Source organism: Ascaphus truei, chromosome 4 (genome assembly GCF_040206685.1).
Source record: "Ascaphus truei isolate aAscTru1 chromosome 4, aAscTru1.hap1, whole genome shotgun sequence".
Lineage (NCBI taxonomy): Eukaryota > Metazoa > Chordata > Amphibia > Anura > Ascaphidae > Ascaphus > Ascaphus truei.
In genome coordinates, this window is record NC_134486.1 from 32,441,097 (window position 1) to 32,454,951 (window position 13,855).

At 40.5% G+C, this 13,855-nt stretch overlaps 1 protein-coding gene across 1 annotated transcript in view; it reads right to left on the bottom strand.

Moving 5' to 3' along the window:
* Positions 1 to 13,855, bottom strand: part of LOC142492674 (calpain-8-like) — a 66,924-nt gene that overhangs the window by 13,280 nt on the left and 39,789 nt on the right. The window contains exons 11-15 of the mRNA XM_075595527.1: positions 12,214 to 12,425; positions 11,948 to 11,984; positions 6,321 to 6,422; positions 852 to 917; positions 475 to 532 (exon numbers count right to left, since the gene is read on the bottom strand). Of these exons, the coding sequence (XP_075451642.1) occupies positions 475 to 532; positions 852 to 917; positions 6,321 to 6,422; positions 11,948 to 11,984; positions 12,214 to 12,425 (475 nt within the window). The remainder of the gene's footprint in view (positions 1 to 474; positions 533 to 851; positions 918 to 6,320; positions 6,423 to 11,947; positions 11,985 to 12,213; positions 12,426 to 13,855) is intronic.

The window sequence follows — 13,855 nt, forward strand, 5'->3', positions numbered from 1 at the left end:
ATGTCACGGCGTAACAACGTTGCGTTGTCATGGCAACGCGACACTGCAGAAGGAAGGCTGCTCCGCAGAAGGGAAGACCTCCCCCAGCTATACATGCACACACGCACACTCGCACATACCTCCCCCAGCTACAGACACACCCTACCACACCTCCCTACCTTGCGGTCCTGCGCCGGTTCGGGGACTCACCAGCTCCCTCCTCCAGCTCTCCCCTCTCCTGTCGGGCAGAATTTGGAGCCCGGCGCCAACAGGAGGGAGCGCGGGGCCCCCGAAGGTGCGTGCCCACGGCAACCGCCTTGCTCTAAGATTAATGAATACAGTGTGACAGAGTGCCTGCAAATGTTAAAATTGGATCTGCATGTAGGGGCGAACACCAATCCCAGTATTATCATTTTATTTCTTTACCCATTCGGAGACACTTCTCAAAGGCCTGCATTTAGGACTCTCCATATCTCCTAATGTTGCCCAACTTACGGTTTGATAGAATTCTGTTCAGAACAATCTGGAGTTCAGTCACATTCATTTCATTGTTCTACAGTAAAAAACAAACATAAAACACAATCAATTGCAGAAAGGGGTCACACAACTAGAACGACCCCCACAAACTCTACTCGCTTTTGTAAAAATCTCCAAATATCTTTATTACCACAAACTATCCATAATAAAGTGCTGTAAGGCAGCAAAATGCATCTCCCATGTAACAGTTCATAAACATATTGTAGGTAAGACTAGTTTAAACTCACAACGCATTTCACAGTCGTTGCATCAGGGGAATTGAGGAGCAATTTACTCTACTGCCCTAATTATATTCTGAGCCAAACCAACATAAAATGACTCTTGTGTTGTCTTACCTCTTGTGCCAGCTTCTCAAAAATGTTCTTGACATCTGTGTTCACATCATTATTAGATGTGTGAGGCTTAAGGGAACAAAACAAGGATTCATTTTCAGTGTTTATTGCCAAATATGACCATACAGTATCTTCATAGCCAATAAATCAACATGATTGAAACAAACGAGCTTAAAATTGACTTCTATTAACCTTTGGTAACCCTTCAGTGACAGAGCAGCTAGGCACATATAGCATGGTAAAGCTTTATCATTCTCTCCAATGCAGAATTCAACCAAACTACAAACATCATAATTGGCCTTTGGCATCTCAAGTGCATTGATTGAATAATTTGCAGATGTTGGGATCAATAAAACCACTTATTTAAAGGTTTTTCTTGTTCTATTAAAGCAGCAATACTACATTCCCCCTTTTTTTTCTTCTTATTTTTATAAGTAAGGCTGCGTTTATAGTAGACAAGACGGCGCATGTGATTTCGCATGTTGCGAGAACAAAGTTCAGCAGCTGATACGGGCCGGCTATAGTGCGTCCGAGCACGGGCACGGTCCAGAGCAGATGCGAGGCAGATTTTTCAAAAGACAAATGATTTTGTTTTTTTCACGTGGCAGTTCAGGCAACGAGGGCGAACCAGCCTGGTGACGCATCCACCACGCCTCCCCAATCGCCTCCATTTCAGTGCACCCATCGCTCGGGCGACAAGCGCATTACACCATGTGCTCTGTTGCGCACGCGCCTACTATAATCTTAGCCTAAAGCGTGTGAATTCTTACATTCTTACCTAAGCTGGCAATCGTTTGGTGGTCCTGTTATAAATCTACACAAATAATACTGAGGGGATCCAACCCCACCTCAGTTACAATTGTTACACAGTTCAGATCCAATGACCATACATATGAACCCTGAGATACCTAAATCCCTAAACAGTATAACACATAAAATACAATAAAAAGCAAATGTAATCAGTTAATATAAAACAATAAAAATCCAAGATGATTTAAAGTAAAACCGCCATAGAGGACTATCAAGGGCTGACAGGGGGAGACGGTAACTCACACTGAAGCAGAAATGCGGGTCCACGGTGACCGTATGAAGATCTGGATCACGACACCGCAGAGATGGAAAAACCGCTTGTGCTTCTTGCAGGCTCCGTCTCAGCCCGTCAGCAAACACGCGCAGGATGACCTGTCGTGACCTCAACGCGTTTCGCACTACGTGCTTCGTCAGGAGGTCATGCACAGCGTCAACCGCGTGTATTTGTATAGGCAGCAACCAATCGGATAGGATGGCCCAAAAGAAAACGCCCTTTGAATGCTATATACTGGCAAAGTGATGTTAATTTTTATTCAATGCCATTGCTGTTAAGCACAACACCCATAAAGTACATGCAGTGATCAATAATTAATCAAGGCAAGGCGGATGATACTTAGTACATTAATAACTACAGAACATTGAATATCATACATGAAATATAAAAAGAATATATACTGTATATATATATATCATAATGGAAAAATCACACAATATTAATACATATACCATAAAATATCATTAATAGCAAGGACTTCAATAGTAACAATTACCAAAAAGTATTCACCAAAGCATTTCGTTCATCATCTTAAAAATGGAGTTAATTCAATAAGTTCATTAAAACCCGTGGGATATCTAGTTTGCATTTCATAAATCCAATACTGTTCTCGTTTTAATAAATGATTTTCTCTATTTCCCTGTCTAGTATTTAATGGTACACTTTCAAGTCCCTTAAATGTAATACAGCCAGGATCATTATTATGAACCTCTTTAAAGTGTTTTAATAGCGGAGTAAGTGGCATACCTTTAGCTATTATTTTTGGTATGTTTTTTACATTTCTTAAATGTTCTAACATACGCATCTTAAGTGGTCTTTTAGTCTTGCCAATGTACTGTAAATTACAGCTACACTGCAAGACATAGACCACATGCGTTGTCTGACAGTTGATGAAACTTTTTGTTTTATAAACAGATTTAGTGGCACAAGACGTGACTGATTTCTCTTTACTGATATGTTTGCACGCCTTGCACTTTCCGCATTTGTATGTGCCCATGATTCTCAAACGTTTCTTAATATCACCAGATGTAGCAGTGTTGCTGATGACTTGGCTTGGGGCCAACATATTTTTCAAGTTAGGTGCACGTTTAAACACTATACCTGGCTGAGACGTTAGTTGGGGACCTAAAATGGAGTCCATTTTAAGTATACCCCAATGTTTCTGCAGTATTTTTCTAACACTATGGTGCATGTCACTAAATTGGGTAATAAAAGCAGGGAATTGATTATTCTTACTCTTATCAATCTTTTTGTGATGATATTTCATCAAGGATTTTCTTGGAATTTTTTCCAATCTCTTTAGCGAGGAATCTATCAGATCCTGATCATATTTTTTATCAAGAAATCTTTTTTTGAGAAACAAAGATTGTTCTACAAACTCCTCAACCTTGGAGTCATTTCTCTTCAATCTCACAAATTGATTGAATGGAATATTTTGGACCTATCTCTTATCATGACAACTGAATGGGTCCAGATAAGAGTTAACATTAGTAACTTTAAAGTGTGTTTTCATGTGGATAATGTTAGCTTCAATGTAAATTTCTAAATCGAGAAAGTGAATGCTAACCGCTGAATTTTAAATTAAAATCATTTACATTTAGAAGGGCAACAAAATCGAGATATGACTCCTCACTCCCCTCCCATACAATCACAATATCATCGATATATCTCCTCCACAGTTTAAGCTGCGGAGGAGGACACCGAAAAACAACAAGTGACTCCCACTGTCCCATGTATAAATTGGCAAACGATGGGGCAAACGTAGTCCCCATCGCCGTCCCCAAGATTTGTAAAAAATAAAGGGAATCAAACAAAAAATAATTGTGACCAAGGATAAAGTTAATGGATGTGAGAATGAACTCAATTTGTGTGATAGGTAGTGTTTGAGGTGTCATCAAAAAGTGTCTACCAGCCTCTATTCTTTTTGGTGAGGGATACTAGTGTATAGGGCCTGGACATCAAGAGTGGCTAATCTATCATTTTCTTTCCAAACAAAACTATCCAAAACCTGTAAAACCATAGTGGTGTCTTTAAGGTGAGATGGAAGTGATGTAACTAGTGGCTGTAAATAAAAATCAATATATGTGGATAAATTAGAAGTGAGGGAATTGATCCCCGAAATAATGGGACGTCCAGGTGGGGAAGTGAGTGATTTGTGTATCTTGGGGATATAATAAAAAATGGGAACAGTGGGAGTCTCAATAAACAGATAATCATATTCTGGTTTCGATAAAATTCCAATATCAAGTGCCCCATTAAGGTGTGTTTTAATCAGACCCAAATACTCCTTTGTAGGATCCTTTTTTAGTGTGACATATGAAGTCTGATCCTTTAGAAGACGATGGGCCTCATGGAAATAGTCCTCTTTATCTAAGAGAACTATTCCACCCCCTTTGTCGGCTGACCTTAAGACAATATCTGGATTGGATTTTAGTTTCTTAAAACTTTTATGCTCCTCCCAAGTGAGATTGGAGTAAAATCCAGAAGATTTTTTCCTACACATTTCTTTAAAATCATGTTCGACCAGTTTACCAAACAATTCGATATTCTGTCCTCTAGAGCAGGGGTGAGCAAACTTTTTATGCCGAGCCCCCCTTTTAATCCATAAAATTTCTCGGGCCCCCCCTGCCTTATGTAATCAAAATCACATGACGTCAGTGCACGTGAGCTGGTTCAGCCATTGAGGGCGAACCAGCTTTGTAACGCCCCCGCCACGCGTCTACAAAAAAGTATTTATAGCTGAAACTACATAACTTAAAAATAAATATTATAATATTTGTCTAATAGCGTTCCCATTTCTGCTGTATTATTAATCTCTCTCTTCCCGCCACATTAGAACCTCTCAGGACCTCTCTCCCCTCTTCCAGTCTCTCCCTCTCCCTGTATTTCTCACTCCCCCCTCCAGTCCCTTTCTATTCCTCCCCTCAGTGTCTCCCCCTCCATCCCCCCAACTCTCTTTCCCTCCAGCCAGTGTGTCTCTTTCTCCCTCCACCCATTGTCTCTCACTCTCTCCCCTCTTCCAGTCTCACACTCCTCTTCCAATCTCTCCAACTCCCTGTATTTCTCACTCCCCCTCCAGTCCCTCTCTATCGCTCCCCTCAGTGTCTCCCCCACTCTCTTTCCCTCCCCGTGTGTCTCTCTCTCTCTTTCTCCCTCCCCCTAGTGTCTCCCTCCCTCCAGTGTCTCTCACTCTCATTCCAGCCATTGCCTCTCCCTCCAGCCATTGCCTCTCCCTCCCTCCAGTGTCTCTCTTGCACTCTCCAACCAGCTATTGTTTCTCCCTCCACCCGGTGTCTCTCTCACACTCTCCCTCCAGCCATTGTGTGTCTCTCTCCCTCCTGCCAGTGTCTCTCTCATCCCCATCCCCATGTAGCTCTTTCACCCCCCCTCCCCATGTCACACTCACTCTCACCCCCCTCCCCATCTCACACTCTCACCCCCCTCATGCCACTCACACCCTCCCCATGCCACAGTCTCACACTCACTCCCCCATGTCCCAGTCTCACTCTCCCACCCCCCCATGTCCCACTCTCCCACCCCCCCATGTCCCAGTCTCCCACCCCCCCATGTCCCAGTCTCCCTCCCCCCCATGTCCCAGTCTCACTCCCCCCCATGTCCCAGTCTCACTCCCCCCCATGTCCCAGTCTCATTCCCCCCATGTCCCAGTCTCACTCCCCCCCCCATGTGCCAGTCTCACTCACCCCCCATGTGCCAGTCTCACTCACCCCCCATGTGCCAGTCTCACTCACCCCTTCTCCCCATGTCACACACGCTGATACAGGAGCAAGGAAATGCTGCTGTGTACTGTAGCACAGCGCAGCGCCACCTAATGGCCAAAAGAAAAATTGCAGCTGCAGACGGCTTTTTTTCCTCTGCTACTGGCAATATCGCCGCTGCTTCCTGCGCCCCCCTAAACAATCTTGCGCCCCCCCAGGGGGGCGCGACCCCCAGTTTGCGCACCGCTGCTCTAGAGGCATAAGGAAAGAAAACCGAATTTGGTTTAAATCCTGAATGCAAATAACTTCCAAAATTGACAAAGTCTGGATCACTATCTCTTAACAGAGCTTCAAGATCTTCAATGACAGCCATCTGCTCAATATTGTTCTCTGCCAAATCATTTAGATGGGTATTATCCGATATTGGTAATGTAGTTTTTATACTACTAAAATGACGCTGTAAAGTCATTTTCCTCAAATATTTTTGAAGATCTATGAACAGATCAAATTCATTCACTTCTCTTGTGGGAGCAAAGGTAAAACCTTTCTTTAGCACTTGAAAAAGGTGTTGGTCTATAGTGAGGGAAGATAAATTGAATATCCCATTAGTGGTTAATGTTATTGGCTCAGGGATCCCCTCTTTAGGGGTGGACTTTCTCCCTCCTCTCTTACCTCGTCTGAATATCCCCTTTTGCGGTTCAGTCTGGTCAGAGGTTTCGAGGGGGGGTTGTCTAAATCCCAACTTGGTCTTTTCAGCTTTGTTTTGGTTGGCTTCTGAAAAAAACAATCATTATTGTCATCATTAATCTCACTTTCACTGCCAGTATCTCTAAGTTTTTGAAATTTATTGGCAACCGGTATTTCAAATGCAATATGTTTATCCTCTTTAGTGGCATATTGATCTCTACTTTGATGTTTATATTTGTGTTTAATTTCTGTTGTTTTCCCATTTTTGCCCGCCATGGACCAGTTATCACTATGGCTCCTCTCTCTATGATTGTGTTGATAGTGAGGCCTTCCTTTATAGTGATCTTTGGTGTTTTCATATTTTGGTCTATTTGGGGCCTTTTTAGATTTTTGAGCTTTTTCATTGCTTTGAGGTTATTTTGAGATTTTAGGGGTTTTGGGAATGGCGCCAGATGGAATGAACTTTTGCTCTTTTTTAGATAGTTCTTTCTTTGATAGTTCTATACTTGCTAACTTCTGTGAAGTCTGATCATGTGAGATCATATCTTTGTTAGCATTTTTCACTGTCTTATCTTTCCAATCTTTTTGCCTATTCTCCAAGTAATCAACCTTATCTCTTAGGAATTTCTTATTTTTCCTCATCATAATGCCTTTCTCATGTTTTTTCAATTTTCCCACCATATCCTCAACCAATTTGGGCAACCCATCTAGTGTTGGCAAACTGATAATGTCCATTTTGACTTTCTCAATTTTTCCAGATAGTTCTTGTAATTCCTTTTTCCTCTCCCCCATAAGGAGTTTAATGAGGTTAATGGAACTTATCTCAAGTATCTATTCCCAAATGGCTAGAAAAGCTGGGTTATCATTCCCATATGTGGGTTTGAGTAACAATCTAATGCCTCTAGGAACCCTTTTATGTTTCAGGTATTCCTCAAAGGATACAAGCTCCCAAAAAGCTCTTGTTTCTTGCTCTAATAGTTTAGTAAGGGCAAGAATTTGCGATGGTAAATCAACAGCATTATCCTCCAAATTGATGTCATCACAAAACATTTGACCCAATAGAGCACTTCTATTATTTCTATTATCAAGACTAGATAGAAGTGAAGTGGTAAAGTTTGATAGCTCAGCCATGTTTAGAATCAATAAAATACAACTTAATGAATAGTAATCCCAAATTGATAAAAATTGTAATGAAGTCCCAATATGAAAAGCTCCCATACAGGAGACATAAAACCTATTAAACAAATAATCATAAATATATATATAAATTTATAATTAATAATGCAGTCTTAGCTATGCAGCTGAATGTCCAAGGGAGAAAAAAACCATAGTCCAAAAGTCCAATAAAATTGTATCTGGAAAAAGTTCTTTATCTTGAAAGCAGGTAGTAAAAGATATTCAGCGCTCGTGCTACAGGTGATTGGTAATGGAGAATCCCTTTGCTGCACGTGTGTGGAGCGTCTCCCAAGCAGCTCCCACCTCAAGGTGGTTCCCCCTAAAAAGGGGGGAGAACACCCTGAAAAACAGAAAAAAGAGAATGCACACAATGCGCACCAGGGATTAAGTAATTGTCATTTAATAATAAAAATACACAAATAATACTGAGGGGATCCAACCCCACCTCAGTTACAATTGTTACACAGTTCAGATCCAATGACCATAAATATGAACCCTGAGATACCTAAATCCCTAAACAGTATAACACATAAAATACAATAAAAAGCAAATGTAATCAGTTAATATAAAACAGTAATAATCCAAGATGATTTAAAGTAAAACCGCCATAGAGGACTATCAAGGGCTGACAGGGGGAGACGGTAACTCACACTGAAGCAGAAATGCGGGTCCACGGTGACCGTATGAAGATCCGGATCACGGCACCGCAGAGTTGGAAAAACCGCTTGTGCTTCTTGCAGGCTCCGTCTCAGCCCGTCAGCAAACACGCGCAGGATGACCTGTCGTGACCTCTACGCGTTTCGCACTACGTGCTTCGTCAGGAGGTCACGCACAGCGTCATCCGCGCGTATTTGTATGGGCAGCAACCAATCGGATAGGATGGCCCAAAAGAAAACACCCTTTGAATGCTATATACTGGCAATGTGATGTTAATTTTTATTCAATGCCATTGCTGTTAAGCACAACACCCATAAAGTACATGCAGTGATCAATAATTAATCAAGGCAAGGCGGATGATACTTAGTACATTAATAACTACAGAACATTGAATATCATACATGAAATATAAAAAGAATATATACTGTATATATATATATATCATAATGGAAAAATCACACAATATTAATACATATACCATAAAATATCATTAATAGAAAGGACTTCAATAGTAACAATTACCAAAAGGTATTCACCAAAGCATTTCGTTCATCATCTTAAAAATGGAGTTAATTCAATAAGTTCATTAAAACCAGTGGGATATCTAGTTTGCCCCATCGTTTGCCAATTTATACATGGGACAGTGGGAGTCACTTGTGGTTTTTCGGTGTCCTCCTCCGCAGCTTAAACTGTGGAGGAGATATATCGATGATATTGTGATTGTATGGGAGGGGAGTGAGGAGTCATATCTCGATTTTGTTGCCCTTCTAAATGTAAATGATTTTAATTTAAAATTCAGTGGTGAGAATAGTGCGGTTAGCATTCACGTTCTCGATTTAGAAATTTACATTGAAGCTAACATTATCCACACGAAAACACACTTTAAAGTTACTAATGTTAACTCTTATCTGGACCCATTCAGTTGTCAAGATAAGAGATGGGTCCAAAATATTCCATTCAATCAATTTGTGAGATTGAAGAGAAACGACTCCAAGGTTGAGGAGTTTGGAGAACAATCTTTGTTTCTCAAAAAAAGATTTCTTGATAAAAAATATGATCAGGATCTGATAGATTCCTCGCTGAAGAGATTGGAAAAAATTCCAAGAAAATCCTTGATGAAATATCATCACAAAAAGATTGATAAGAGTAAGAATAATCAATTCCCTGCTTTTATTACCCAATTTAGTGACATGCACCATAGTGTTAGAAAAATACTGCAGAAACATTGGGGTATACTTAAAATTGACTCAATTTTAGGTCCCCAACTAAAGTCTCAGCCAGGTATAATGTTTAAACGTGCACCTAACTTGAAAAATATGTTGGCCCCAAGCCAAGTCATCAGCAACACTGCTACATCTGGTGATATTAAGAAACGTTTGGGAATCATGGGCACATATAAATGCGGAAAGTGCAAGGCGTGCAAACATATCAGTAAAGAGAAATCAGTCACATCTTGTGCCACTAAATCTGTTTATAAAACAAAAAGTTTCATCAACTGTCAGACAACGCATGTGGTCTATGTCTTGCAGTGTAGCTGTAATTTACAGTACATTGGCAAGACTAAAAGACCACTTAAGATGCGTATGTTAGAACATTTAAGAAATGTAAAAAACATACCAAAAATAATAGCTAAAGGTATGCCACTTACTCCGCTATTAAAACACTTTAAAGAGGTTCATAATAATGATCCTGGCTGTATTACATTTAAGGGACTTGAAAGTGTACCATTAAATACTAGACAGGGAAATAGAGAAAATCATTTATTAAAACGGGAACAGTATTGGATTTATGAAATGCAAACTAGATATCCCACTGGTTTTAATGAACTTATTGAATTAACTCCATTTTTAAGGTGATGAACGAAATGCTTTGGTGAATACTTTTTGGTAATTGTTACTATTGAAGTCCTTTCTATTAATGATATTTTATGGTATATGTATTAATATTGTGTGATTTTTCCATTATGATATATATATATATTCTTTTTATATTTCATGTATGATATTCAATGTTCTGTAGTTATTAATGTACTAAGTATCATCCGCCTTGCCTTGATTAATTATTGATCACTGCATGTACTTTATGGGTGTTGTGCTTAACAGCAATGGCATTGAATAAAAATTAACATCACTTTGCCAGTATATGGCATTCAAAGGGTGTTTTCTTTTGGGCCATCCTATCCGATTGGTTGCTGCCCATACAAATACGCGCGGATGACGCTGTGCATGACCTCCTGACGAAGCACGTAGTGCGAAACGCGTAGAGGTCACGACAGGTCATCCTGCGCGTATTTGCTGACGGGCTGAGACGGAGCCTGCAAGAAGCGCAAGCGGTTTTTCCAACTCTGCGGTGCCGTGATCCGGATCTTCATACGGTCACCGTGGACCCGCATTTCTGCTTCAGTGTGAGTTACCGTCTCCCCCTGTCAGCCCTTGATAGTCCTCTATGGCGGTTTTACTTTAAATCATCTTGGATTATTACTGTTTTATATTAACTGATTACACTTGCTTTTTATTGTATTTTATGTGTTATACTGTTTAGGGATTTAGGTATCTCAGGGTTCATATTTATGGTCATTTGATCTGAACCGTGTAACAATTGTATCTGAGGTGGGGTTGGATCCCCTCAGTATTATTTGTGTATTTTTATTATTAAATGACAATTACTTAATCCCTGGTGCACATTGTGTGCATTCTCTTTTTTCTGTTTTTCAGGGTGTTCTCCCCCCCTTTTTAGGGGGGGCCACCTTGGGGTGGGAGCTGCTTGGGAGACGCTCCACACACGTGCAGCAAAGGGATTCTCCATTACCAATCACCTGTAGCACGAGCGCTGAATATCTTTTACTACCTCCTGTTATAAATCTGTCAAATCCTGATTGTGTGCCTAATCAAATCGCTGCTTCAGTCAGAGTAACTCAGCAGCTACAATGTACCCTGATATTACTAAGGTAACATTATCTATTGTTACAGTTTGCAGCTCAAACGGCTGGGAATATTGGCAACAAATGATCCCAAACAGGAAATTGTTGCAAATATCTTGCACTGCTTTGGAGGTGGGCTAAAACCTGCTATAGAAACCAAAGGATACTTTAAAACTCATTACAAATGGCATTAAGAGTTGAATAATATTTTTTTTAAAAAATACAGTCAGTATTATATAATTCTGGAGAACTGATTTATTTAAAAAAAGATATAAGATTTCACATTTTGCTGCTTTAAGTCTTCCTCACATATTCAAAATATTTTATTTATTTATTTATAAAATATTTTACCAGGAAGTAATACATTGAGAGTTACCTCTCGTTTTCAAGTATGTCCTGGGCACAGAGTAAAACAAAATAATACATGGTTACAAGTACAGTTACATAAATGAACAAGGTATACATTATATACAAGACATTGCATGCACAGTTAAAGAAAATATATATTATGAGCGTATGAAACAGTTACAGACCAGATTAAAGTGTGAGACAGCCTTAGATTTGAAAGAACTTAAGCTGGTGGTGGATATGAGAGTCTCTGGTAGGTTGTTCCAGTTTTGGGGTGCACGGAAGGAGAAGGAGGAACGTCCGGATACTTTGTTGAGCCTTGGGACCATGAATAGTCTTTTGGAGTCTGATCTCAGGTGATAGGTACTGCATGTGGTAGGGGTGAGGAGCTTGTTCAGGTAGCTGGGTAGCTTGCCCAGAAAGTATTTGAGGGTGAGACAGCTTTATTAAACACAATTTTGCTATACTCGTATGAAGCAGAAAAATTAAAATACTCTGAGATGCTTTTTACCTTGTATGGGTCTGCATCCACTGCATCACCAACCTCCCTGGCAGAAGAAAAAAACCGCAAATGTATTTACTATTACAGCTTATAACCAGTTAACACTCTGCACTACAATCACAACTGGACTAACACGGCTATTTCGACTTAAATCAACACTAATACACAAACTTTATTACAAATAATGATAATGGAGCCAGTCACAGACCAGCCCCTTATGAAACCCTGCCCTGTTTTGCACCTATATTGCACGTCAGATTAGCATTGATACCTACATAATTTCTGTCTTTTTCTCTGAGAATACACGGAGGCAGAATTCAGCATCTTGACAAGGATCGAAGGTGCATGGAACAATCAGGTACTCTCCGACGGGCAGCTTGAAACGCCTGGAAACCTCGCGGTATCTTTTTTCAGTATCTATCCGGGCCACATCTTTATTTTTCAAGAAGAAATCCTTGCTCAGTTGGACCTCGGTGCGGTTTTCCAGCTGATACACAGAAAGGTTGATGAGTCATGGTGAATGGGTCAATACAAGACATTCCATCCTCAAGTTAATATTGTCCGTACCATAAGATATGAAGCCACATGTACCAAACAAATGTTTTCTGCAAATAACCTTTACTTTTCTACTGTGGTCTCTTCACATAAATATAATTTTTATTGCTTCACAAATGAGGATGTTCATGCAATAAAATGTACATTTGTTTATATGATTGGTGTGCTTAGAATTAATTACAACATGTTATTGTGCTGTGCCTGTCTGTATGACCTTGGAGCACACATACATATATATACCCCTGAGGAAGTTTGTTGAAGCGAAACGCGTAGGTTTTGCGTGGGATTCTTGATGAGTGAAGCACGGCTCATATCCATATATCCAAGTGATCGAAGATCCACTCGATAGCTGCCAGCGACCACACAGCTGCTGGTTCTGGTACGGACATTCCAACATTGTCGCGTTCTCTGAAGTCATCTACCGGGGACGGATTAACGAGGGCCGGCACGAGTCAACGGAGAAGGCGGTGTATCCTTCACCCTCCGTCGGAGCAGCGTCCACCGAGCATATGAGAATTACTGGGATGTTTCCCGCAATGCTGCCAGATTGTAAGTGGCACTTGTTTCTTTTGCGTTAGTAAAGCCTTTTTTTTTTTTACAACCCTTCACTATATTGCGCCTCTTTTTCACTTTACAGGACTTTTTCCAATCTTCGCGCACCACTGGAATTTTTTCCTTTTGCTGTTCATGGACTATTATGTTGGTTTATCATTTTAATGTTTTTACTTAGATAGTTTTATTATTTAGTTTTCCTTGCTGTCTGTGCTATTGTCTGTGCTATTGTCTGTGCTATTGTCTGTGCTATTGTCTGTGCTATTGTCTGTGCGTCTGTCTGTGCGTCTGTCTGTGCGTCTGTCTGTGCGTCTGTCTGTGCGTCTGTCTGTGCGTCTGTCTGTGCGTTTGTCTCTGCGTCTGTCTGTGCGTCTGTCTGTGCGTCAGTCTGTGCGTCTGTCTGTGTCTCTCGCTCTGTGCTATTGTCTGTGTTATTGTCTGTGCTATTGTCTGTGCGTCTGTCTGTGCGTCTGTCTGTGCGTCTGTCTGTGCGTCAGTCTGTGCGTCTGTCTGTGTCTCTCGCTCTCCCATTTTCATATATTTTTAAGTGTGCTGAAATAATACAGTACATTTTTACATTACCGTCTTCACGCTTATCACATATTTCATAGTGAAATATTAAAGTGCTTTCATGTACATTTTCATGAAACATTTTCATGTTTTGCAAGTTCATATTTTCGAAAAAGGTGTAATCACTCGGCCTTTATCAATGCACCATCAGAATCTCTGCTGCATTTGTCAGCAATGGGCGCCCAGCAAATCCCAACCCACGCACTTGTGTTGTGATTGTGCTTTTCAAAGTTACATTTC